This window comes from Drosophila virilis, chromosome 2 (genome assembly GCF_030788295.1).
Source record: "Drosophila virilis strain 15010-1051.87 chromosome 2, Dvir_AGI_RSII-ME, whole genome shotgun sequence".
Lineage (NCBI taxonomy): Eukaryota > Metazoa > Arthropoda > Insecta > Diptera > Drosophilidae > Drosophila > Drosophila virilis.
Window position 1 is genome coordinate 14,893,058 of NC_091544.1, and position 27,310 is coordinate 14,920,367.

General features: G+C 41.4%; 4 protein-coding genes across 15 annotated transcripts in view; 2 read left to right on the plus strand and 2 right to left on the minus strand.

Moving 5' to 3' along the window:
* Positions 1-4,018: 4,018 nt before the first annotated feature.
* Positions 4,019-18,032, plus strand: LOC6630882 (golgin subfamily A member 6-like protein 22). Of its 3 annotated transcripts, XM_032434596.2 has the most exons (12): positions 7,507-7,645; positions 7,750-10,637; positions 13,585-13,736; positions 13,790-13,924; positions 13,980-14,237; positions 14,732-15,071; positions 15,131-15,217; positions 15,573-15,723; positions 15,781-16,090; positions 16,146-16,245; positions 16,975-17,118; positions 17,256-18,032. In XM_032434596.2, the coding sequence occupies exons 2-12, from the start codon at positions 7,951-7,953 to the stop codon at positions 17,704-17,706; spliced, it is 4,815 nt and encodes a 1,604-aa protein (XP_032290487.1). In that variant the 5' UTR covers positions 7,507-7,645; positions 7,750-7,950; the 3' UTR covers positions 17,707-18,032. The 3 variants fall into 3 exon arrangements, with proteins under 3 accessions (XP_032290488.1, XP_032290487.1, XP_070062903.1); XM_070206802.1 differs by lacking the exons at positions 7,507-7,645; positions 7,750-10,637 and adding an exon at positions 13,305-13,342; XM_032434597.2 differs by lacking the exons at positions 13,585-13,736; positions 13,790-13,924; positions 13,980-14,237; ... (5 more) ...; positions 16,975-17,118; positions 17,256-18,032 and adding exons at positions 4,019-4,343; positions 10,696-11,797.
* Positions 18,033-18,662: 630 nt separating this feature from the next.
* Positions 18,663-20,508, minus strand: LOC6630881 (uncharacterized). Its single transcript, XM_002053757.2, has one exon. The coding sequence runs from the start codon at positions 20,415-20,417 to the stop codon at positions 18,729-18,731; it is 1,689 nt and encodes a 562-aa protein (XP_002053793.2). The 5' UTR covers positions 20,418-20,508; the 3' UTR covers positions 18,663-18,728.
* Positions 20,509-22,609: 2,101 nt separating this feature from the next.
* Positions 22,610-23,441, minus strand: LOC6630880 (uncharacterized). The gene is made up of 3 exons (XM_002053756.4): positions 23,252-23,441; positions 23,042-23,194; positions 22,610-22,975 (listed from the first exon to the last, which is right to left on the minus strand). The coding sequence occupies exons 1-3, from the start codon at positions 23,318-23,320 to the stop codon at positions 22,640-22,642; spliced, it is 558 nt and encodes a 185-aa protein (XP_002053792.2). The 5' UTR covers positions 23,321-23,441; the 3' UTR covers positions 22,610-22,639.
* A 755-nt stretch (positions 23,442-24,196) lies between these two features.
* The window catches only part of SKIP (Shal K[+] channel interacting protein), a 159,348-nt gene continuing 156,234 nt past the window's right edge, over positions 24,197-27,310 (plus strand). For all 10 annotated transcript variants that reach the window (XM_070207660.1, XM_032437859.2, XM_070207661.1 and 7 more), the window contains exon 1: positions 24,197-25,346. The gene's annotated coding sequence lies outside the window, so the exon portion shown is untranslated. The remainder of the gene's footprint in view (positions 25,347-27,310) is intronic.

Consider the following 27,310-nt stretch of genomic DNA (forward strand, 5'->3'; position numbering starts at 1 on the left):
TTATTTCTAAGACCAAATTCCCCCCATGGAGTATCAAGACTTACAAGTAGGTTTTACCTATACTTAATCTTAACATCTAAACTATTTAACAAAGATATTTGAAAACAAGTTGGTTTTCGCGCAAAGTGGGAAACGTTGAGAGATGGATTCTCACAAAGATCAACAAGAAATCGATCGGTGGGTAAACAACAAATTATACTCCATGGTTTACTGCCATGCCAAATAGGGTGAGAAAGTTCTCGAATGCGTCGTCTTAAAGATCTTGGCAAATAAACTTACGCAAGAAAGCTACATGACAAAATAATGTGAATTTCAACCCATCAAAGTCTTACCAGCCCATTTTCGCCAACAAGTGTGTGTGGCTTAGGTTAAATGGAATTGAGTAAATTAGTTATATATAAAACAAGTAAGAGGTTCTAGTCTGGAGCTCCCGACTTGGGGATACCCTGAACCCTCTTCTTCCAACATCAAATGCATATATATATTTTATTTTAGAAACTATATGTCAAGTTTGGTGACTCTAACTCTTTTTATATATCAAAATTGCCCAAAAACAGGATATCGATATCGATTTTCGATATCGATTGCTTGGAAACGGAGTAAGTTATCGATTATGGGAAACAAACTCGATCTGCGCGGGAACTAGGAGCATTTACAACTAAAATTTCAAGTCTCTAGCTCTTATAGGTTCTTAGATACTTGCGTTCATACATACATACGGACGGACGGACGGGCGGAAAGACAGGCGGACATGGCTAGATCGACTCGGCTATTGATGCTGATCAAAAATATATATACTTTATGGGGTCGAAGATGCTTCCTTCTGCCTGTTACATACATTTGGATTTTGCACAAATGCAATATAAGCTTATACCCATCTTTAATGGGTTCAGGGTATAAATATGTGCTCAATAAATGCTGGCAAAGAAAATTGAATCGCATAGGACTGACCACGAAGAAGCAATTCTTTTGACTTGCTTTTAAATTATGTACACCAATTTGGGGCTTGTAGAACATTTTACAAATACTTTAAATCGTGTTGTTACATAGTATTATAAGTTGGAACCTAAGTACTCAATATTAATAGAATTTTAAGAAATTAAAACTAAAATTTACAAAATTCAACTGTACTAAGCGGATATCTTGATGCATGCCCATCCAGAATTTTGTACACTTTGTCAAACGAAAGCATGTCACCTTTGCAAATCTAAGATCAACTGTCAATTATTAAAAGGACTCGATTAAAATAATGTTCTAATTAATTTCTGTGCTGCACTTTTATTTTAAGTGCAAAATGTAAAAGCCCGTGCTCAGTTACACATTTAGACTGGGCTCATAATGTTGTCCTTTAAGTTGTATGTGATTAATCTACTTCTACTGCTGCTTCTAACTGGCCAATTGCTCACGGATCCAGCATTGAGTACTTCAAAAATTGACTTTATTAACAATATCATTGCGAAAGTTCAGAACGAAAGACCCGTGGAGACGCTGTTGTTTATGAAACGTCGAACGGACATCAACTGCCCCTTGCAAGAGATCAGTCCAGTTGGCCTAGCTACTCTGCGCTTAGATGAAAGGACCGTCGTCAATGTAAAACAGCTTTTCAATAGCGAGGCCCTCGCTCTGGTTTGCATGTCCGAGCTCGCCGACTCCCAGCTGCTCACGACAGTGGCCCAGAATCTCGACAGAATGAGAGAGGCGCGCATTGTAATCTTGTCGCAAGTTAGACCATCCAATCTGGAGGAGTTTCTACGCATCGTCAGTGAGCAAGCGAATGAATACAGCTTGGTTAATTTAATTGTGCTGCACTCAACTTTGTACAATTTCGAAGGATCGATTAGTGCATATCGTCTACAGCCGTTTCCGAGTCCGATTTTCGAAAGCGTTTTAGACATAAATGACGGTCCTATATTTCCCAAGGTCTGGCTGAATTTTCGTGGAAAGACAGCTGTAATATTGCCCGATCTGTCTCCACCGCGCAGCATGTTGATAACTAACCCACGCACTGGAGAACAAAAGCTTGGTGGATCCTCAGATCGATTTATAATGGAGTTTGCACAGAAAAACAACATTAACTTGCAATGGCACCATAATTTAAGCGACATCGGGGGTATGGACATAAGCGATGTCTTTAATATAACAAAAGAGGGTCACATTGACTTGCCTATCCGACCCTTTGTACAGACATTGTGGCCTCCTACAGCCAATATGGAATATGCGAATGTGATAAGTTTTTTGAATGTTTTTGTAATAGTTCCTTGTGGAAAGGAAATGAGAATAGGTGATGTGTACGTAGGCTTAAAAACCTACTCCACAATCGTCTTGGGATCATATTTTATGCTTGCCATAATTGAAACTTTATTTGTATGCGCAACAAATCAGATTTTTCGGCGCAGACCCCTTTTAACATACTCCACTCTAGTGTTAAATCTTCGCGCTTTGGCTGGCGTTATGGGACTCCCGATACCCTTCAGGCGACATAGAACCAGTTTTTCACTGCATCAGATTATAATGGTTATGGGCGTTTTCAGTTTGGTTCTCAGCAGTTATTTCAATGCCAATCTCAGCACTCTGCTGACCAAACATCCTCAGCTTAAGCAGATACAAAACTTCGAGGAACTGCGGAGAAGTGGATTAAGTGTTCTGTTTGATAGGAGCTTTAAGGTTGTCCTTAAAAAAGAAATCGGGAAAATAAATTTCGATAAGCTATTGCCGAATGTCGAATATTTGCCAACTAAACAATATGAAAATAAAATATTAACTTTAAATACCAGCTATGCATACCACATGCATACAAATATATGGGAAGTTTTGGACCGTTATCAAAAATCGCATAATCGGATTGTGTTGTGCAAGTCACACGAATTAAAATTACTTGGCGATGCTCCACATAATAATATCCTTAAGAAAAACTCCGTTTATAGGGAGGCATTTTTGGATTTTGTGCATAATACTAACAGATTTGGCCTTCGCAACTACTGGGAATTCACGGCAGGACAAAACATGATGTCGAATGTACATTCTCGCTTGGCGAACACCAGCCCAGAAGTCAATCAGGAATTTAAGCCAATGCCCCTCAATTTTGAGGATTTTAAATGGTTATGGAAGCTTCTTGGCATATGCTACGGTGTAGCAGGTTTGGTTTTCATTGGAGAAATCTGCATAGGCCATTGGCAAAAGAAACGAGCTGACAGGGGTGCTTTTATACCAACACAGTATATACCCTAAGAAAGATAATGTTGCAATATATGTATTTGCAATAAGAAGTGTATATTGCTTATAATGAGCTTAAATGTTTGTCTATTATATAATTTAATTACCTTTAAAATGTACATTACTTTTTAATAAAGTAACTAGTTGGTTCAGATTTTATTTCTTAGACCCATTTCCCCCCATGGAGAATCAATTTTTACTTATAAGCTATACTACTACTTAAGCTTAATATCTAAACTATTTAATAAAGATATTAGAAAATAGTTTGAAATCAATTGGATTAAGAAGCGAAAGTTTAAATACACAGTTTTTTTTCTTGACGAGAACTTTAAAGCCGAAAAAGAAACTTTCTTATTGTGGTTTTTGCGCAAAGTGAAAACACCTCTCAAATGGATTCTCAAAAAGTTCATCATGCACTTACGCATGAAAAGTGTATGTCAAATGAATATTTGGAGAACAAATCTAGAGTCAGTAGCGAAGGTTGTGTATGATAGAAGGTTCTTGCAGTAGATATTCGTACAATCTGTACACTTAAGGAGTTTATACCTACTTGTTGTTAGTTGTTATGAACAACGTTAGCTTACACTAGAAAATATACATATTTGTAAATTATATTATATATTTTGCCCCTATTAAAGTTTATATTGCAAACGAATTGAATTATTTTGTGGGGCCTATCGATAGGCGATTGTTGCCAAACGAATTTCACTTGCACGACAAAATATTCTCGTCGCCACGTTAGCCGCAGAGCAGCTGGCTCTTTAGTCGTGAAAAGTTTGTTGCGCCGCTTGGTCCGTGCGCCGTGTGCTTTTCGTGTGGTAGAAATGTTTTTGCCGTGTTCATTTGTTGCGCATACGCCACATGCGCCGCGCGTGTTGCGAGCGATTAACAAGTGTTTCCGTTTCCAATGACAAATTAATCTGTGTTAATAGACGCTTGTCCCAACACTGGCGGAAAGTGCAATCAGACATTGACAAATGTTGCAAAACTGAAATATAAATAAATAACTCGTGTATATAACAATAAAATTGTGTCTTATCAAAGATGTGTTGTAAATTCTGATAGAATTGTTGAATGTGTGTTAAGTGTGTATGTTGATCATTCGTAACTAAAAGCAGTGCTCTCTAAAGGTTTAGTGCTCTCTAGTTTATGAATATTTCTGTTTATTACTTAAACAGTTACTCGCAATTAATTAACATTTGCTTGTGCTGCGATTAGTTCTAGCAAATACCCAATTAATTTACTCAACACCTCAGCGCAATTTAATGTCGCATGTCGCAATATTTTATGCGCTGTCACACGCTTTAATAGCTTGAAATATTTTTCAACAGTTTTATTTTTTTTAATTTATGCTCCTCTCCCCCCACTCCACACACTAGCTTACAAATCCGTTTTATGCGCATTCATAATTTAGCCAACAATTTTGATCACCTTCGTGGGGCCATCTTCGGTTTATTTAGCTACAAATTATATGTAAAACTGAATGGCACACCGAATTGTTTATAAAAGTAACAAATGCTAAGCACAAAAAGCTTAACAAAAGTCAAAAGCAAAACATTAACCCACACACGCCGACATGTTGCAGCTCATGGAATAAAACGCTGACCAGCCAGCCAGCCAGAGGCTCTGCTAGGTCTGGCATCAGTCAATGTCAGTTGGCCCGCTGCCAGTTGGGCGGGGGCGTAGACAAACAAAAGGGAAAGTGTGCGACGACATGGCTGCAGTCGAGTGGGGAGAAAAATTTAGAAAATTACAGATGCGCTACATAGTAACTGAAGAGTTGCTCAACTCAACAACAAAAATGCTCCAAAGCAATTTTCAATTGTATTTTTCGGACGTCAAGTATCAAGTGTATACTGTATCATATGTATATATATATATATGTATGGAAGACATATGTTAAACAATGACAATGGTTGCCATAAATATGCCTGGCATATTTTATCTATTTTAAATATTATTGACTTCTTTTTTTGTTATTTCCAGCCAGCACATTTTTTTAAATACTTACGACTGGACTGGCATGGCATTGGCCCAAGTGCAAAATTTATTGGTCCATTTATAAATTTGACTGTTCCGCTGCTTTTGTCGTAAAACTTTTCAAGTTTATGCTTAAATCTTTTTCGGAATTGTGCAATAATTGGCAATGATATGCTATGTAAATACAACAAATTATGACGCAGCCATCTGGCGAAGGCTGTAAACTTGATCGACTTTCAAATTGGGTCAGTTGTGGCTGGGTGGTTGGTTGACTTGCATGGCGCCACAATTCAGAAAAACATAAAAATTAAATAATTAACTATCTATTAAAAATGTATTATACAACTGGCGTATACTAACCGCCTTTACAACACGTTTTCATTTGATTGAAATTCTAATTTTCCGTTCTATCTTTAACTACCAATTCCACGGTGGATCAGTTTTCTCTGTGTTTTCCCTACATTCGCCGAAACAAGCTTTTACAAAATTAGTTGGTAGTCGCAGCTAGACTACCTTGGTTCCCCATTTGACACCTTTACTAAATATTCACAAACCTCTATGCATGATATTAGTTTAAAGCAGATTGAAAGACAACCAAAAAGGTTTCTTACAAACATTTTCCGCTCATTTTTCACAATTGCTATTGGAATTTACCAAAACCCTTTCTTCATAGTGCATTGAAAGATGCAGCTTCCTTTTTCTTGGGGTCTGGGCGATGTTGGACTATGTGCTTAGCAACAATCAGTCAGTCAATCAATCAGTTAAGCAATCAGTCAGCTAGTCAAGAATGAAGGCTATTTCTTATACATAAATGTATTTATTTTGTTTAGATATATCTACCGATCTAACAGTCCAATTTGGTTTAACTCAGCTGAACATATTGCTTTCATTTGTTGCTGCATCATTTCCGTTTGTCCGCTTTGCTTATCTTTAAGTTTCGCAGCCAAAATCCAACCTCAAGACTGCCTCTGCCCCCTCTCAGCCAATCGAGGTACGATTGACGTTTTCCAAATTTTGCGAAAATTTTCGTGCAGTTTTGTGTATTTTTAGCTTTTATCTATTTTGAAAATAAATAGATTTCAATGGAAGCAAAATGCGCGCCAATTGCGCCGCAAAGTTCGCGAAAATCCCAGGCACCGCATTTCGCTGTGCCCCATCAATTAGTGGCACAATCAAATGCAACGCGCCGAACAGCCCGTTTGTGTGCCCGTTGTGTCTACTTATAAAACACACGCTGCCATTTCGCATCATTTATGGTGACGTCAATGTGTTTTCCCGCTGAGCGATGGGGCCCTACACATTGTCCGCATATATATGGGTATTACTGCCTCTAATTTTAGCGATCTGTTCTGTTGCTCTTCTGCTCTTTGAGGCACTTGCCATTTTATTTTTTTTATTGCTGCCTATAATTGGTCTGTTTATGTGCAGAGACGTGAGCGCCCTGAACTTGAAACGATTTCATGTGGCACGGCAGCAATACCATGGAGCAGCATAGGTTTGGAGTTAACCGCACTTGCCGGTGCCTGTTGCCACACCATAGTTCTCTCTTCTTTTTTTTTTCTGGGATTATGATGTTGTAGACGATGCTGTGATTAGGTTTATTTTTGTCACGTTGCTGCAATTTGAACTTTGGCGGAGAGTTAAAGTGCCCGCTGACTCAGTGCAGGCGGCAACACTGTGAAAAATTGCAGAAGATACAAAGTTTTAAATTGAAAAAAGTATTATTATGATACAAGGGAAAAAATGCAGGATTTTTCCTTCAATAATAGAGAAAAAGACTAAAAAGATATAAAAGAAGAAAGAGAGAGAGAGAGAGAGAGCGGCTGAAGAAAAAGCAATAAAATTCAGATAATAAAAATTTACAGCTGGAAAGGCAGACAAACCGGAAACAAGCTGCGCTGACAGAGATCGTAATATTTAAATATATTTCAACTAAGTCAGAAATAAAATATAGTCTATGCACATGTAAGCAGATATATGCATTTACATTTATATTTAATAAATATTTTGATAAATCCCCCATGTAAGCTGTCTTCAGTCTTCAATGGGGCACATATATGGAATGTTGTGTGTCATGGGCCGAGAGCGCAGCTCATGCTATTGTCGCTTCTGATGACACATAATGATCAAATCGAACAATTAGCCTTTAGCTTTCAACGCACCAATTAATATTCATAAGCACACTAATACACACACATACGCATGCCGCTTAGAAGCGCTAAATCCAAGCCAAAGCCACACTCATACGTATCTGTGTATCTGAACAAAACAATCGCAATTAAAGTTAATTATGCCATGTGTCTTTTTGTCAAGTGTATGTGCGCGAGTGCTGTTGCTCATATTTGTCCAGTGTTTGTCATCGCTTGGAGCAATCGCAATTGGAATCGCAGTTCCAGTTCCAGTTCAGCTGTCAGCCAGTGCAAAGCGACGGACGCACAGTTGCACAGTGTATGTAAGTAATCTAAGCAATTGATTAAGGCTAATTTGCTGTGACTTTAGCGACTGTCATGTACTTAGATGCAAATGCACCTAAATAATTATTGTTTAAATCAACAGGTTGCGACACTGAAAAAAGCGATAAAAACGATTTGTTTATAAACGAAACAACGAACAGCAAGAATTGCCAGATAGACAACAAAACGATGGACATGCATTTAAATGAATTATAAGAAAAATTAAAGCTACACATATATTTATCTATGTGTGTGTGTGTGTGTGTGTGTCTAAGCAGCGCGACAACGAAACAAATTGACGAAAATGTTTAATTTGCTGCGACGCACGCGTCAGAGGAAAGCGCCCAAAAACAAAAACTACGATGTAAGCGACGAAGAGGAGGCAACGGCAGCGGCAACGGCAACGAAAATAACAACAACAGCAACAACAACCGCGAGTGCTGCTGACAGGAGCCCTCAGCTAGAGAGCAAAAATGGCGCTGAGATCCGTTGCTTATTCAGCGCTGCGGAGAGAGACACTGAGCGCCAAAGAGAAAGCGCACAATTGAGCACAATGTGTCTGCGGCCGCCAGCACGACGCGCCGTGATCGAAGAGTTGGAGGACTTTGGCAGCGACGTCGAGGAGCCCGACGAAGAGCGGCCAAGTGTAAATATAGCCAAAACAGCTGCGCCGACAGCAGCTAAGGCAGCTACAGCAGCTACATCATCTAATGGCCATTCAGCGATCTCTTGGCGCTCCGACAATTTGAATATAAATAACACGGGCGCAGGCGATGGGGCGACAACGGCGAGGACAACGACAGTTGTTGTTGATCGAAATGTTGCTGCTGGGCATGCCACGGCGGCCAGTCCAAACGAGTCAGCCAGCGTGAGCGCAAAGGCAGACAACGTCGACGGTCAGCCAATTGGCAGTAGCATTAGCCAAACGAATCGCGACAATAACGGGCCAATTATCGATGGCACACCAAATGCTGCTGGCACGGTAATTAATGCTGCGGATACGGTTAAATATCGTAGCCAATCGAAGCAATCGAAGAACGAACAGAAACGACAATCGCGCCTATCGCTAGGCAGCCTGGCAACGTTGCATTTAAGTGGCAACAGGGACTGTGCAGTTGACAGTGCCACAGCAGAGTCTGTGCCCAAGAAGCGCAAACCGTTGCAAAAGAGTCGCGAGTTTCTCACTGATATTTTCATGGCGCGTGGACGTAATCATCAGCGCCAGCAGCGACAGCAACAGCAGCAGCAGCAGCAGCAGCAGCAACAACAACAGTTTAAATCCAAAACAGCTAACGACATCGACGTAATCGCCATTGGGCAGGCGCTGGCAGCGGCAGCGGCAGACGCACACCTTGAAACGAACTCCGACCCCGCGACCGCGTCCACAAATAGTTATCAAATGACTGTGTCTAATAATAGCACGCAGAAGCGGCAGAGCGCGGGCAAAGAGCGTGAGCGCGAACACGAACGAGAGCGGAGCAACAGCGGCAGCAACAGCAGTAATTCAGCTGGACAGGAGCAGCAGCAGCAGCAGCAGCAGAAGCCAAAAGAGAGTTGCCAGCTGGCGAGAGACGAGCGACAAGATGCGCATAGAGCAGCGAGTGCCGATTTTATTCAAGCGGCAAACGTCGAGCTGTGCACTGTCGCGGAAGATCAGCAAGGCGCTGCAACACTGCAACGCGGCAGCAGCAGCAATAACAACAGCAACAACAACAGCAGCAGCAGCAACAACAACAACAACAACAACAACACAAGTGACATAATGGGCCAAACAAGCGCCAAGCCCAACGAATGCACGCAATCGGCGCATAGCTCACGCGCCAGCACGCCGCGTGAGTTTCGTGAGTCGTTCGTGAGCGAGACACAAGGCGTACCGGTGGCGCCACCGCGTCAGCATCAACAACATAAGCAGCAGCCGCAGCAGGAGCTGCCCACAATAACAGTCGAGGACTGCAGCTTTGAGCAGAGTCCCAGCCAAAGTCCACAGACGGCGGAAGTGTTCTACGATTTTGAGAGCCCGTCAGGCCACGGCCTCAACATTGAGGAGCTGAACGAGGCACATGAGGAGACGTTAGAGGATGAGGTCTTCGACATACCCACTACCATTTATCAGCAGGCGAATGGCGTGCCCCGGCCCTGGACACGCTTGACCAATGTCAAGCTGGAGAATGTGCAGGAGGAGGCCGAAGAGGAGGAGGATGATCCGCAAGCAGAGCCCGAGCCCGAGGATGATGAGCTCGACGAGGCGCTTGACTTGGATGGCATCGATGAGCATGGGCGTGCCACGCCCAACGGCTCACGTCAATCGGCCAGCAGCGAACGCAGCGCGCTAAAAAGCGATTCCAATTTAAGCAGCAGCTATGCAGACTCGGGCATAGGCATGGGCATGGGCTTGCCACAGCAGCAGGGTGAGCGACAGCAGCCGGCACAGCAGCCGCCGCTGCCGTCGCGCAGCGCATCAACGTTGCCGCTGCGCACGCCCTTCGTGCGAGACGGCAACTCAACGTCAACCGACTGCGACTGCGAGGAGCTGCTGCTGCAGTGCGACGAACTCGATGATGAGCAGCATTTCGATGAGCGTTTGGTGTGCATCGAGAGCATTAGCCTGCCCGATGTGGTTGTCGAGTCAACGACCGCCACAACGTCCACAAATGGCAGCAGTGGCAACAGCGGCGGCAACGGCAGCTGCAGCAGCAGCAGCAGCAGCAGCGGCGCTGGTGCTGGCAGCCATGATGGCCATCTGAATATCAATATTGCCAATGGCGCCGGTGGCAATAGCCTCGGCAATGTGCATTTCATACCCATACATATCGAGGGCTGCGGCTCTGGTGCGGCTGCTGCACGCAGTCGCAGCAACAGTCCCAAGCAGCGCAGTCTGGACGATAGCTGCATAGGACGCAATATGCCGCCCAGCGTTGAGATCGTCGAGGATGGCAGCGTGCTCAATAATCAGGAGGCGCTGCAGAGCGGACGCGAAACACTCGAGCTCAAGTAACGTATACGCCATGTCTTACACGCCAACTAAAGCTAATGCCTTGAAAAACCACAGCAACAGCAGCAACAACAACAACCACAACAACAACAACAACAGCTAATCAAGAAAATAATAAGCGATGATCTAATGCGCCTTTTTGTGTGTCTGTGATTCAACAGCCAGCTTTCGCCTTTTGTTTATTGTTTGTGCAGCGCGGCGTATGCGCAATATTTGTGCTACTAACTACTGTTATTCTTTTAAATTTCATGTGCTTCTGCTGCAACTGAAGTTTTCTTTGTGCCAAATCAAATGTGACGCGTTAATTAATCAGTTGCTCAGCATTTTCCATTTTGCAAGCCATCTGCGTGGCAAATTTTCTTGTTGCCATTCATCTTGATCTCTTGTCTCGCTCAATAATGAATATATATGCGTGTATATGTGTATGTGTGTGTGTATATTTTGTGGCAGTTTTCCAGTCAAGGCGCCTATTTTTATATAAAACAAAAAACATTTTTTTACTGCGCTGTTTTGTTTCTTTTTCCGTGACAGCATATATGCATATAGATTTTTTATTATAAGTAACATTTTTTTTTTTTTGCATTTGCCAATTATTTCTATATGTTCAGGGAATGTTTTATAAATTTATTCGGAAATCGCCTTTGAGAAGAAAAAACCAATGCGCAAAATAATGAATAATAATAATATGTTTAAAAATTAAATCCAATTTACATATTCATATAATTGTGTGTGCTTATGCATTTCTACTACCTAAAAAAAATCGCATGAAATTATTATTAAGTAAAAATATAGCCTTGACTGTGATAACTGTGATAAAAGAGTCTATACACATAAATAAAACACACATATATTAGAATAGTATATGTATAATACAATTTTATGTTAATGCATAATTAATCTCAATTTAAGAGCCACTATTTGCTTTTTTGCCAAGTACGTATACGTAATTTTGAAACAATTTATCACAAATAACAAATACCACTTGCCCATTGTTTGGCCTTCAAAATTTATGACGGATTGTGACAGCCGGTCGACAAGTGTCTTGACCAACTATATTCCGACAAAAACATTTGGCAGAACGCTAATTATTGATATACTTACGTATTGCTATAAAATTAATAATTATTTAACAAAATAAAGCAATTGAACGGCATTTAATGGCATGTTTTTGTGCCCTTCCCCATTTGGGTCTTGAGAGTCGTTCCTCGTAAATCATCTTAAAATAATTTCCCATCGTCATTTCTTTGGCAACATGTTTGCCTGTTCGCATTTCCTACGCCAGTTTTCAATAATTTTCTTTTCATATTCGCAGCCGTCTACGTCAAATGTGCATAGAACTCGCTAGCTGCCTGCTCTAGTTTTTCCGGTTTATTTTAGTTTCGTTTCATTCGATTTTGTATGCTCTCTCTCTTTCCACCGGAGGGGCAATGCAAAATTTTCTAAATTTCAAATGCTCGTGTAATATTCAACGTATTAAGGGCGACGTATGAGGGGGCAGGCTGCACTTGATTTAGCAGCTGGCCCATGAAAGTGGCCGAGTAAACAATCTTTTTGGCCCATCAATTACTTAGCATTGGCCGAATGTTTACTCCCAACACAGCCCAATGGGGCGTATGCGTAATTTCTTTAGCCCGCTTCTAAGTTATGAGCTGATGTGTTTAGGTTAAGTAATTTCATGAACAACTTGGGCATAAACAAAAGTAACAGCAGCAACATTCTTCGGCAAACTTAAGTCAAAATAATTGAAATAACTTGCGAGATACACTTTGTCTGCTGTGCTGTATCTTTGTATCTTGTATTATGTATCTTGTATCTTGTCGTCGTATGTGTGCATTTGTACTCGCTCTCAACGCAGCAACGCAGCATCGCGTGTCACAATTTGATAAATTCTCCGCTCATTGTCTCGAGACGAGTATCTTAACACTTGCCAAACTGCACAGCTATATGGATACAGATACAGATACAGATACGTTGTATCTTTTAAAAATAGCTTTGCGCATTTGCACATCGCAGCACGACAAGACAACACATTTAAATAAGTTAAATTCAATTAAAGCGTATTTTATTTTGCGTTTAATGCAAAAAGAAAATAAAACAAGGAAATTATCTACGGCTGGCCGCAGATTCAATACCCTTTCAAGACAAGGAACAAACACGAATAGTCTAGGAATTCAATTTATATTGACTATTTATATGACAGCTTTATGATAACTTTTTGAAATTGCAATCGATTAATTTGGAGTTTGCCTAAGAAGCAAAAAGGTTTTGAACAATTTCTTTTTATGAAGACTTAGGATTGGATATCAAGCTTCAAAAATGAAAGACTAGGTTGCAGACGGACAGATGGACGCCTTGGCTGGATGTTAAAGTTCGGATCTCGAATTAACCATGAACCGAAACACGAAAATTGTAAAACCTAGACAGACTTAAACATTGTTGCTGCTTCCAAAATGATCGGAAAACCTTTTGAAAGAGTATCAAAAGACACAGCACAAAACAAATATTATATAAATGCGCATGTCTGCGTTGCCTACGTCGCAGGCAAATTATGTGTAACCTGGGGGAAGACATTCCCAATGTTTTTTGCACCTCATTTTCAGTTTACGAGTCTTTCGATTCAAGTGCGTCAAGTGCTTAACATATACAAAAATATTATAAATAGTATATATACACATCTATATATGTGTGAATGTGTGGAATATAGGTGTGTCAAATATTATAATTTGATGTCTATTTATTTATTTATGTTGTGGCTTAGTTAAAATTCTAACATAAGACAGAAGTGCGTGCGCTGCTCACGTATCTGAGTCATTTTTTGTTTTCATGCGGATTTTCTAGAGATTTGTTGACTAAATATATAATGCGTATATAGCTCATATTTTGTCTGGCTTTTAAGACTACAAAAATTATTAACGCTGAACTATATTTTGCTTAAAAAATTTGCAGAAAAGAACTCAAGCTACAAAAGGCGCGCTTCAGCAGTCAGCTGGATGATGCACACAAAAATGTTCAAAATCTGGAGGCCAAGGTGAGTGCTATGCAGTTGAAGATACAAAATCTGGAGCAGGAGCTATCGCTAAAGCAATGGAATGTGGACAGTAAGTGCAGCACAAAACTTGTATGTTAAATAGCTAACCCTATCTTTGGACAGGACTACAAGGCGAACTAACGGCGGCGCAAAAGGATGATGAATATGTGCGCAAAAAGCTGAAACTGCTCGAGGATGAAAAGATACATCTGCGGCACAAATACAGCGACGATGAGGACGAATTTCGACGCAAATATAGTGAGTTTGTGTCTTATCAATAATTTCATTTCAAACAAAACCAAAACTATTCTAGACGGTCTGGAGGCCCAGTACAACGAACTAACCGAAAAGTACAAACAGACACAGACTCTGGCGAGCAGCCTTCAAACGCAAGTGGCGGACGCTCAGGTTGAGGTGGAGCAGTGGCGCAATGAGGCGGATAAAATACGTCAAGAGCTGGAGGAACAAATACGCATACTGAGAAATGCACTCGAGAATTCCGAGGCGGAGCGCAAAATCTGCGAGGATAAGTGGCAAAAGGAGTTCGAGATGCTCCGAACACACAACAGAGGTGCGACACACAATGTAAAACATGCTTGCAAAAACAAATATTGCTCTTAGATACCCTATACCAATTACAGGCTACTTTAAAGGGTATATTGAATTTTTGAGAAGTTATTTAATAGAGAAAAGTATCCTGCCCTTGGAGTCTAGGCCATTATTGGTCCATTGCAATATATCTTCACCTCCTTCCCCTTATCATACAGAGTTAAAGTGTTTTTCAAATTATTAACTATCGCCTTCCTTTGCGGTTCTCATATTCTCAATGTTCTGCCTATCCATCCGGAAATTCTCCTTTTCTCTTTCTTTCACCTTATTGGTAATTATTGGCAATAGTCCCTCTCTATCAATGCCCTTCTATGCGATTTTCAATGCCTTAAACGAGGCTTATTTGCTTAAATTGTACGCTTTGATGCATATTCTTCCTCATTCTTATATATATCACATATGTACAGGGTATATATTCTGGTCGATAACTTTCAAATGCCTTTTCCTGATTAACAGAACGCGAGGAGACCTTGATGTCGGACTGCGAATGGCAGATGCGGCAAATGCAGCGTCAGTGCAAGGATAAACTGGACAAATCCAATTACGAACGCAAACAGGCAACGGCCAAGGCCGAGGAACTGGAACTGGAGCTGCAATCACGTCGCAAAGAGGCGGAAAGTTTGCGCATTTGCCAGGCACAGGTGAAGTCGCTGAGCGGCGTAGTAAGCGAACAGGAGCGCTCCATACAAACACTCATGGAGCGCATCGAGAATCTGAAAGGTGAACTGGAGACGGCCAATGACAATCTGGAGACACAGATCGAAGCTGTGCGCAAAATAAAGTATCAGTGTGATAAGTAAGTAAATCTGTCTGTCAATTTGCAAGATGAAACATCAATTTAGAATCCAATTGTAGCGCCATTTATGATAAGGAGCGTCAAATGATCTATCGCATCGATGAGGTGCGCAACGAAGCTGCCGCCTTTTGGGAGAATAAACTTTAGTAAGTGTTAGAAGTTTATGCATAATATAACTGTTAGGCTGGCTGGTATTATCGGTGTAATTTTTTTCTCCAAAAGCTAGCTTTACAATTTACACGCATCTTTCGCTCGTGCGGGCGGATTTGTGAAACTCATCTGAAATGTATTTATCTATTCAAATTAAGCTTGAAGTTGTGTCGGCTAAAAACCAAAGTATTGCATACAATAGTTTTTCACTCTTTTTTCACTCTCCGCGGTGAATATATTTATAGTGAATTTCTGGTGTTGCGCTTTCCCGCTTTGGTCTCTACCGATTATTTATCTATCTACCTACTCATCCACAATAATAATATATGTTTTTGTGATCTTCAACCACAGCACAGAGATGACAAGACTGACAAATGAACTGGAATCTGTTTATGTGGATGAGCGACGCGATGCCTTGGACAAGCTGCAGGCGGAGCACATTGAGGAGCTGCGTGCGCTAACCAATCGCTACACAGCCAATGAGGATGAGCTGCGTGCAGAGGTAAGGTCCGATTTAAATGCGCATAGAGCACACTTTATCAATAATCCTTGATCGCAGATCGATGAGCTGACCGAGAATCTGGAGCTGAAAAAACAAGACTTTCTGGCGCTGCGCGAACGCTCCGACAATGCGCTGCTGCAGACGCGTATGCATCTGGATCGTGCGGATCGCGAGTATCAGAATGCCATGTGCCGGGAGGAGGATCGACGCGTCGAGCTCGAGGAGAAGCTGCGCAAGGAGTTCGAAATCGAAAAGCAGGAAATGGAAGAGAAATTCCGTGAACGTTTGGGTCAAGTCAAGGAGGAGTTCGCCAAGGAGCTGCAGCTGTCCACACAGGATCTGCACGAAACGCACCGCAAGGAGTTAGGTAAAAGCGCATAAACTATGCCAGGCGTAAAATTAATTCTTAATTCCCAATAAAGAAACCCAGAAGGCCAAGCTTCAAAGCGAAAAGGATGAAGCACTGCAGCAGCTGGTCGAGCGACATCGCGCCAAAATGGCCGCTGCCGAGGAACGAATGAAGTGAGTGTCTTTTAGTCTGATACTGACATATATATGCCTTAATATTTACACATATGCATACCCTAGCTAACTGTATTAGAGCTTAACAGACATATTTATATACACAGTGCCTGCCAGTAGAATTCCGATTGTTTTTTGTTTGCCTTTCAGTTCATTCATTTTGCCTGCCACAATTTTCATATACATTTACTTGTCTTTTGTTTTTCTTTTACACACACACACTCACATAAACACACACACTTATACACAAACATAGCTGCATTGGTTTCGATTGTGCGACCGCCTTGTGTGTGCTTGCGAAGGGGGCGTGTCCATATGTGCCCACCATCTATGTGCTATATCTGACCATGTCGCCATTGATTGCCTTAGCATGTTTAGTGTTCAATATAATCGCAGTGCTCTATATCAAATATGGTCATCTCTTAAGCAACATTTAACTAGCACTAAGTTTTAAATATATGGCAAGTGTGTCAGTCAATCAGTCAATCCAAACAATCAATCAATCTATCAATCACTTAGCAAGTTTGTGCCTGCTTTGCTACGTATTATCCGTTTGGCCATATATGAATATATATATATATATATAACATTTACTTTCTCTTTTTCGCTATATACCTACCGCTGCCGCCTCTCTCTCTCTCTCTCCCCCTCTCTCTCTTTCTCTCTGTCTGTTTGCTTGTGTGAAACCTCAAACCAAATCCTAACAACCTATCAAAATCGACACCACAGCGATGTAGAGCTTCGGCATCAGCGCAATCTCAAGGACTTGAAGGCGGCCTACGATGCCGAGAAGGCGGCGCTGGACAAACGCGACATTAGCAATGCCAACGAGATCGAGCAACTGCATCGCAAATGTCGCTGCCTGACAAATCTGTAAGTTCAGCCACCAGAACAACAACAACAACCCTGATCATAACCAACGCTTAGCCATGTCGTCTTTGTTGTGTGCTAAGCTGTCCTTTTTGTAATCCGTCTGGCGAACTAATCCGAGCTTTTTGTGCCGTTCACAGTTTCGAGGAGATGCGCATGCGCTATGAAAGACGTGATCCACGCGCTGAGGACCTGCGCGAGATCTCGGAGCTGCGTACGCGCTGTGATAGTCAGGAGCGGGATCTGTTTGTGCTCACCGACAGGCTGCGCGAAATGCAAAACCAAATGTCCGAGCTGCAGCAGAATGGCGAGGCGGCGTCGCGTGGCAAGGCATTGAAGAAGCCGCCGCCCAAAACGCTACCCACCAGCTGTGATGTCATCTACGAGGAGAACGAGGAGCGTGAATCGCCCGAGCATGAGACGGGCAGCTCCTCCAGCCAGGACGATGCCGAACAGGATGAACAGCAACTGGAGGAGGAGGAGGGCGAACAGGAGCCCAGCGACACCGAATCGAATCACACGATTGAAATCAATGCCAAATGCAACGATCGCATTAACGAGGACGATGCCCACATGATCTCAGCCGTCTGATCCGCTCAACTACGATCTTCCGCTTCGACTTAAAGCCAAGCAAAAGTCCCAGCAACTGAGGCGCCGTCGAGCTGAGCCGAATTGCTGCCAGCGACGAGTGTCCTTCACTCACTAACCACACGCTGCACAGCCGATCCTTGGGCTAGAGATGCCCTTTTATATGCACTACTGACAGTTTTCAGAAAACATGCACATGCACCCACAATTAAGCACATAAAAATTGTAAAATAAATTAAATCTAATTGGTTTATGAAACCGCTGTTAAAAAAAAAAAAAAAAAACAGACCAAAAGCAAATAACGAAATAAATGTAAATATATTTAACAAGTCTTTGGAGTATGTCTTACACAAGACAAGAGCTCGGGAAGTCGCAGAGAGCATTATAATATAATCACGAATTTAAAAGCTCACAGAAGAACTATCAATATAGTATATATATTCCTGATCAGTTGCAACAGCCGAGTGAATTCCTTTTAAGTATCTGTGCCAACCAGGCTCTCAGCTTAAAATCGTAATCGACCGGATCGGACTACTATATCATGTTGTTGATATAAAAAGGATTGATTGCAAATTAAGTATCTATCAGCTAAAACTTATCACAATTGGTCAACTATATTATCTAAAAACAATCGGGCGAATATTATGTTTTAACAAGATATCTTGTCTCTCATCTAGTTTAAAGAAATATCTTGTCCAAATCTGGCATTATTCAATTTAACATTGCCAGTTACCAAGTCTTGTTAACATTGAACTATTTGAATATTCGACTCCATGGGAAGAATCGGTCAAATAACTACTTTTTTGCATGGACATTTTTCAGCAAAGAGTTACACAAGAGTTACAAGAGTAAAAATTAGCTTTATTTAAATTATATTTTAAAGTAATTTAAATAAAGCTCAATTAATCAAAAACAGTGAAGACTACTTGTCTTTGATATATTATTAGGTAAGGTTCTTTAGATTAATTTAAATTAAAGCGGTAAATCAATTTGTTATTGAATATAAGTTGGGAGAACGGTTTCTTCTAAGCCCTTGAGAATGCTTTTGCGGCAGCTCGTCCTTGCCAGCGAGCCATGACCAATTCGCCGATGAAAACAAATCCTGCTGCGGCATATAATATTGCCAACAGTTTCCAGGCCCAGAGCAGATCCTGGTTGTTTAATGGAGCATGCGTAAACTCTGTATATGAACTTTTTGGATCGACAAGCTGCTTCTTGGATGCCACCAAGCTGCGCATAGAGGCCAGTTGCCATTGGTGGTAGAGACCAACTTCGTGAGCCTTATAAATAAACTCGTTGACAGCGTTTATGTAAATAGAATTCTCCCTCAAAAGGCCAACAATGGGATAGCCATGGAAAAGGCTCAGTCCTGGCGACGCGCACAGGACATGCCTTTTGAAATTCTTCTGCTGACTATTCACGATATCCCACAACTTGCTGAATGCCTGATAGGCATTGCTCGAGTTCAGGGCAAACATCATATCGTTGCGTTGATAGTTCGGCATGAGAACAATATTGGGTATTTTCAACAGTTGATTTTTCACCTGCACCTCCGTCACATTCGCAATGATTCTGTCGAAGATGACGGGCAAGCCGCTTGCCGCCAGCTCCTCAAAGTTCTGGACGTGTTGATAGCAGGGCGGCTTGGTCAGCAGAGCGCTCAGATTGGCATTGAAATAGCAGCCGAACACCAAGCTGAATATGCTCATGATCATAAGGAACTGTCGCAGCGACAGGCTTCGATATCGCCGCAAGCCAATGGGATGGCCCAAAACGCCAGCAAATGAGTGCAGATTTATGAAAAATGTTGAATAGCCGAGGCACGAGGCACTGCGCCGCCAGATGTGATCGCTGGCCAGCTTGAGCGTTGTTTCGAGCAGCGCAAACAGAAAGTAGGCGCCAAGCATCACAAAAAAGTAGGTTCTCATACTTTTATAAACATCAGCCAGTCTCATTTGCTGGCCGCAGGGCACAACAACAAATAGTTCAACGATATCCACATAGGCCGTAGACTCCATGCTGAATGTGTGTATGCGTCCATGCATTGGGAAGTCCACTTCACCATTCAATACCATTTGTTCAATACTGCGACTATCGATCCAACGACTCTCATTCTCAGGTCTTTGCAAGCGTAGTTCTACGTTATATTTCCGGGCAAACTCTCTTACGAGTCGCACCATGAAGCCGTCCAGGTATTGGCTACCCGTGCGCTTATCCAAGAGCAGATAGCTGCTCGGTGGATAAAGACTGGGCACTGTTATGGCCACCTTTTGGCGGAAATCTCGCCAGACAGGCAAAAACAATGGTACCTCATTCAAATTACTTATTGGCTTAAGAGTTGCATTGGGAAACGGTTGTAGTCTATAGACAATTATGGGGTCTTCGAGAGCATACAAGCCTGTACGTAAAACCAGAAGGTTCATCAAACTATATCTCTCTGCCCGTTCGATGATTATAGATAGAAATTCGTGTAGATCCGAGTCCATACTATGCAACCATACAATGATTGGCGCCGCTCTCATGCGATTTAGATTCTGGGCCAAGGTGCTCAGCAGGACGGCATCTCTGAGCTCGGCCATGCAAACCAGAGCGAGGGCCTCGCTATTAAAGCGCTGCTTTATATTTATTGTGATTCGTTCATCTAGGCGAAGAGTAGGTATTGCCAATGAATTGATGTGCTGCAAAGGGCAGTGGCTGTCCTGCCGGCGTGCCATTAGCAACAGCGTATCCACAGATCTTTCCCTCTGAACTCTCTCTATGATGTTCTTGATAAAATTAATTTCTGCAGTTTCTGGTGTTGCCAATTCTGGAAAAGTGTTCAATCCACCAGCTAGAAGCAGCAGCAGCAGCAGGCTAAAGCCAAACGAGCTAAAGGCTAACATTCTGGGCCAAGTATTAAGAACGAACTGAAACATGGCTAGAACTTTTCACAGCTCCTAATAAGTTGTACATTAATTAAATTGCTTTGAAGTTCGACTTAATCGAAGATTGTCGTCGGCACACGTGCATTATACTCGATGTCAAAACTCAAAACAGCTGGGATAATAATCAATGTGTTCTTATAATTTGTCCTCACAATAAAAAGCAAATAAGATTGCGCTAGACGGGAGTGCACAACTAGCAGATACTCTAAGCGCAGCCTTTACAAGCCTTGTTGGTTTTTTTTACACATATACACACACATATGTATATAGTTTTCGTTGTGCCCTTCGGCATTTATAGTCAGCATTCTCTGTATTTTTCTGGGCTTTGAAATGACATATAAAAGTTCCTTTATATCTAAGCTCAAAGCTTTGATAATGGAAGATTTTTTCAATCTCGATGGGATCGAGGAGAAGTATCAAAAACTTTAAATATACCCAATCTGCGTGTATTATACAAGTACTCACCCAAACTGAGGAAGGGAGGGGAAATATTAAATCAATCCAGTCCTCCTTCTGATCAAAAACATACAAAACGATTTACTCGGATGTAAGATGCTCTCTCAAAGTAAATGCATTTGCACGAATCCATTTTAAATAAGTGCAGGGTATGCAACTAAGTGCGACCACCCCTTGTCCCTCCCCGATGCAGGAAGTATGCAATGAGAAGTGAATTGCATTATTAATATTCTAGTACATTTTAAGTAGTGTGTAATTTGTTAAAATTAATCATCATTAATTACCTGTTGCAGCGTTACCACAACACAATTGTTTTTGTTTTTATTCTTGTGTCTAAATGCCTAACATGTTTTTGGCGTGCTAAAAGGTATTCGGAAAGGGTATTATTAGCGAAAAGATAAGCTACTCGGCACTATATAAGGCCTGTGCTGTTCCACTCCAGACTAATTAGAAGTCTTTTTTCCGGAGCTGTTAAATGATATCCCAAGCGATTTTTAGAAAGTTTTGCTTGCTGCTTCTGGCACTTGAGGGCTGTGAGTGCAAAGTAAGTAAATCTTCAAATCCTTTTGCCCAACTGATCGGGTTACTCGTACTTGGATAGCGTAATTGGGACTACGACCCGATATCCCTCACCGGCCACAGTTCAGATGAAGTTGGCTTTTCGGGCACCCTGGACTGGCAATATTATCATATTATCGGTAACACAACTATGGTGAGATTTGAGGAAAAATTACTATAATAGCCATTAATCAACTTAGTATTGTGGAATAATTGACAGGGTCCCTTCGCCTTGCCAAAGAAGCCTGCCTCGGCAACAAAGGCCGTATATGAAGATCTGCTGTTCTAATATGCCGCGATTCGAAGAAAGATGCTTCAAATGCTTTAGTATTGCTTAGAATGGTTTCTATTAAATTAAGAGGTCATTTGAGTCGTGTAATGGGATGACTTGGTGGATGTGAAGGGCAGTGAATAAGTAATAAGTAATAATATAGAATGTAAAATAAAGGGAAGCTGCACTGCGACTAAGAGGGGCAGCAGCTACCTTTGCTTAAGAAACCCCTGTATAAGCTGGAAAATCAAACTCTCTGCCCTTTGCTGGGGGCATTCGAAGAGTATGTGCATAGTTCGCCTTGGGCACTTTCCAGCCGAAAGGCAGACTTGCCGGATCATTTCTGCTTTGATGGAGGCCTCTGAAAGGGGAACCTGGCCTGGCCCTGTTGAGCTCGTCAGCTTCTTCCTTGCCAGTCAGATACCATACTTAGCCCGATATAAACAAATATATAAGTTATTGAAGCTAAATCAAATTGCATTTGCAGGTTTTGCTACTTATCTATGTAATTCTATATTCAGTTTGCGGAAGCTTTAATATTTTAATTCAAATGAATAATATGTCGAGGAAACTGCACGGAATCAAGCGCAGTTCCGAGTATCTTAAATTTGAATGGGTGCATGTTGAATAGATTCGAAGGAATAAGAACAAGTAAATTAAGTAGTTAATTAACACCTGAAAAGCAACCAAGACCAGATTAAAATTTTCCCATATTATGTTCATTCCATTAGAATAATGTTGTGCTTAGCCTTACAACAAAAGTCACGCTCCAATCGACCTCGCCAGTCACGATGACCTTTACCTTATAGAAACCATCCACTAATATTTCAGGCCAAATTCCATTTCTGAAGTCACACATGTGAAGTTTGTACAGATCCCTGGGCCATGGATACAAAACATCCCCATCAAATCGGGGCATATTAGAACAGCGTTTAGTATTGGGATATAGCAGATTGTCATATTCGGCCTTTGCATTCAAAAGATTTCTCTTTGGAATGGCGAAGGGAAGCAGCCTGTAGTCACTTTCGCTACCGCTGGAGCTGCGAAAGATCTGAACCTCAATCTATCAAGTATTCAAAAATAAAAAGTTAAATAATAGCTATTACAGTTTCACTTCTTCATATCTTACCATAGTCGTGTGATCGATATCATATTGCCAGTCCAGGGTGCCCGAAAAGCCAGCTTCGGAGCGACCCACGCGTTCTACCCGCAAATCGGGCTTGAGTTTACTCTCATCTGAACTGTGGCCGGTGAGGGATATCGGCTCGTAGTCCCAATTACGCTATCCAAGTACGAGTAACCCGATCAGTTGGGCAAAAGGATTTGAAGATTTACTTACTTTGCACTCACAGCCCTCAAATGCCAGAAGCAGCAAGCAAAACTTTCTAAAAATCGCTTGGAATATCATTTAACAGCTCCGAAAAAAAGACTTCTAATTAGTCTGGAGTGGAACAGCACGGGCCTTATATAGATGGATAGCACCTGTGCCGAGTAGCTTATCTTTTCGCTAATAATACCCTTTCCGAATACCTTTTAGCACGCCAAAAACATGTTAGGCATTTAGACACAAGAATAAAAACAAAAACAATTGTGTTATGGTAACGCTGCAACAGGTAATTAATGATGATTAATTTTAACAAATTACATTCTACTTAAAATATACTAGAATATAAATATATTTGACCTCTTCACGTAATGCAATTCACTTCTCATTGCACACTTCTTGGCTTGGGGGGGTGACAAGGGGTCGCATACCTGTTCAAAATGGCTTTGTGCAAATGTATCTTTTACTTTCTTTTGCCGACATTTCGTCCCACTCAAATTGATGTTGAGACCTGATTCTTTATCATAAATTATGCGAGTTAGATTTTTCTATCTACTTAGAGATGAAGTTAATATTGTATACAATTTTAGAAATTAATTTTTATCTGTCAGACACCAACAGGTGCTACTGGGTAGTCGGGATCGTCTGTTTTAAGGAAATTTTAAAAATGAATGCCTCAAATCAACTGTAAATGCGTAGGAGATTTCGTTGAATCTATTGCTTATTTTGCGATTCGTTCAGTTTTCTCTTAGTTTCAATTCGCATCGTTTCGTTCAGCTTGTACGCGTGTTCGTTCTCTTTTGCGTGCAAGTCGCTCTCTTTGTTTCATTTCCCTTAGCGAAATGCTAGGTTAATCCGCTGAGGGCGTTTCGTTGCATTCCGACGTTTCACTTCGGTTCGTTTAGTTTATCTGCTTGGAGCTCGTATGGTTTCATATCATACGTTTCGTTGCTGTTGCCGAGCAACTCTTGACGAGAACGGACGTGTTTTTCTTCGCAGCGGCAAACACAGCGAACACAACGAAAGAACAGACAGCGAATAATACTAAACACGGTAACTTAAAAGGATAAAAAGAGAAGTGCAAGAACGCAATATTAATACAATACTTCCTTAGAACAAATGTGAGTTGATTTTTGTTGCTCTTGAAATTCGTTGTTCAACAAAAGAAAATATAAATCGGGAATCATGTTTAATTTTATTTTATGTTACACGTTTTGGTTTTGTGTTTCGTTTTAAGTTGAATTTGTACAAAATGCAATTGAACATAAATAAAAATCATTTAACGGGGCGCGTGTGCGGTACATAATAATAATAATAATAAAACAGAAAGCAATAAAGACAATCAAATAATTATAATACGAGTATATGACAAGCTTGAGAGCTTCACGTGCAGCATAAGAAATCGTGATAATACACACACACACTCACAGACAGGGAGCATCAGCAGCAGCGGCATCAGTATTTTGTTGTTGCTGTTGTTGTTCTTGTCGTGTGCACGCTCAGCCGCCGTTAACATCGTGTGTGTTCCTCCAGCATCAGCAGCAGCAACAAAAACAAACGAGCAATTTTCGTGCGTCGACGGCGCTGCTGCCGGCTGCTGCAATTATGTGTAGCAGCAGCGACTTTTTAAATAAAAGGTAGACAGCAAAAACAACAACAAGACCAACAGGCAGAAGCTGCCGCTGCCGCTGCCATAGCCTCTGTCTCAGTCTCAGTCGCTGTCGCTGTCTCTTGCATGCAATTAATGTACACAGTTTTTTTTTGCATAAATAAATAACAACAACAACAAGCATACAATTTGTGTGTTTTTGCCGGCAGACGCTCTCGAGCGACGCCGCCCCAAAGGTCGTTGGCGCTAAGGTCACAGTCAGACAACGCGCGAAAGAGAGAGAGAGTGAGAGCGAACGTACGAATTTTGTGTTGCAAGTGTGACATCAAGGAGCGCAACAACAACAATTGAAGCTCTTTGCGACGGTTATCGTGCCAACAAAACGGTAAATCTGCAAAACGCGTGTGTTTCGAGTTTTTAGATAATAAAAAACATAAATTCAACAACAATCAACACCAATAGCAGTCGCTGCCAACGTCAACGCAGCATCCAAATTTCATGGTAAGTGCCGTTACTTTTATTTCCCTTTTGCCCTTCTGCTTTATTCGCATTTGTCGTTGTTATTGTAAATGATTTGCAGTCACCTTCGAGAATGGCTACGCTGCTTCCTAATGCTGTGCTCTCTGCCCAACCTTTGCTCTCGCACACTCACTCTCTTACGCTACCTCTCTCCGTGCGAGCGCCGCATTTGAGGATATTCCTAATCCGTTTTATTGATTGCAGGCAGCACAGCTGGAGTGCTCTGCCAGCATTGCGTGGCTAAGTGTGTGTGTGTGTGTGTGTGTGTGTGTGTGTGTGTGTGTGTGTGTGTGTGTGTGTGTGTGTGTGTGTATGTGTGGTATGTGTAGTTGTTGCTTTAGCTGGCAATCTGTGTTGTTTTTTACTTCTTCTTTGGCCACTACTCATTTGGGGTTGTTGTTGTTGTTGTAGCTATAAATGTGAGCCTGCTGCGCTGCTGCTGGCTGCTTTGCTGCTGACTTTGCTTTTTCTAGTTTTGTCATTCCCATGTTTTCATCAGCTGCCGTCGCTGCTGCTGCGCTGCTTCGTGGGTGAAGTTTGCCGGCGCAACGGTAAAAGCTTAACCTACCTATTCTTCTTATTATTCGTGTGTTGTTGTTGTTGTTCTTGTTGTTGTTGCTCTCATGCATTTCTCTCATTCTGGGTGTACAACAACCGAAAAAATAACTTTATCAAAAAATTAAGAGAAATATGTGAGGCAGCTGCCCCCGTTGGGCATAACTCAATAATCACATCAAATGTCTCACTAACCACAGCAGCAACATCAGTGGCAACACCTTGCCGTGTCTGTGGCAGAGGTGTGTCCGCCCTGGACGTGAATGCGGCTCCCTCTTGGCCTGCTAATACCGTGGCACAGCTGCGCGCCATTTAAGTCGCTGACAAGTGTTTTGCCGGCATGCCCGGAATGCGTCCGACTCGCCGCGGCAGCGGCAGCGGCAGAAGCAGCGCAAAAAGTGGCAGCCAACATTGCTACCAATTATGCGATAAGCAGTCGCTGCCTCTTGGCCAACTTTAAGCCACGGCAATGGCAGCGGGGACTTTACTTAAAGCCTCAGCAAATACTACGCGCAATTCGGCGAGCATCAAATTGTGAGTGCAATGAATAAAATACAACACTCGAATATTCATTCTGTGAGTAGTCCGTATACAAAACTTAAAATCAACGCATTTGACGAACTGTGAATACGCTTTCTTACAATGCAATGACAGTTATATATTGAGGTGAACTTAGGTTTATGACCTTTACGTTTGCTTAAGATATTCGGAAGAGAACTTAATTGAGAAATTCATAATTTATTTGAGTTGCGAAAAAATCTTTTCCAATAATTTAAATAATATTAAGTTTCTCCCAGAAGTGAAGAACTAGATAGGAGCAACAGCAATTCAAAGGTTTTTTATTTTTAATTCAATACAATTTTGAATAATGTATTCAGGTTTAAGGTTTATTATAATCATATAAAATATTTGCAGTGATATTCTCAAATTGAAATTTTCTTTAATTAAAAGTAGCTGGAATAGAAAATTCCTTTCTGTATGCTCTAGAGTTTTCAAAGTACTAGAAAAAGCTAAAAAAGCTATAAAAATTAAAATGAAAAAATTTGAAATTTGATTTAAAAGTTTAAAAACCTTTCGTTAAATCGAAAATATGGTTTGCCAGAAAATTCTCGAGGAAGCTATTTTTGCTACTGTTAAGCAAGAAATTTGAAATATTAAAGTACAAATTAAATGAAGCTAAAATAAATTAACCAGTTAAATGTACGTAAAGCGCAAATGCCTTAATCGGCAAGTGTCTTAGCAAAGTAATTGGGCCACATTTGCAAAGGGTATGAATATATATTTAATATATATATATATGGCAATAATAATGAAAATGCGCCAGGAAAAACTAACAAAAGGCCGCGTGCGCGCTGCCATCAAACGAAATGAAAAGCGTGCAGCCGCGGCAA

What these genes read in the sequence shown, in the direction of transcription:
- LOC6630882 (XM_032434596.2), top strand. Translation starts at nt 7,951, where the DNA reads ATGTTTAATTTGCTGCGACGCACGCGTCAGAGGAAAGCGCCCAAAAAC. An exon ending in GCTCCGAACACACAACAGAG is followed by an intron (nt 14,238 to 14,731) that starts GTGCGACACACA and finishes CCTGATTAACAG; the next exon opens with AACGCGAGGAGACCTTGATG. An exon ending in AGGATGAGCTGCGTGCAGAG is followed by an intron (nt 15,724 to 15,780) that starts GTAAGGTCCGAT and finishes CCTTGATCGCAG; the next exon opens with ATCGATGAGCTGACCGAGAA.
- LOC6630881 (XM_002053757.2), bottom strand. Translation starts at nt 20,417, where the DNA reads ATGGCACGCCGGCAGGACAGCCACTGCCCTTTGCAGCACATCAATTCA.
- LOC6630880 (XM_002053756.4), bottom strand. Translation starts at nt 23,320, where the DNA reads ATGATATTCCAAGCGATTTTTAGAAAGTTTTGCTTGCTGCTTCTGGCA. An exon ending in TTGAGGGCTGTGAGTGCAAA is followed by an intron (nt 23,195 to 23,251) that starts GTAAGTAAATCT and finishes GTACTTGGATAG; the next exon opens with CGTAATTGGGACTACGAGCC. An exon ending in ATATCGATCACACGACTATG is followed by an intron (nt 22,976 to 23,041) that starts GTAAGATATGAA and finishes AATACTTGATAG; the next exon opens with ATTGAGGTTCAGATCTTTCG.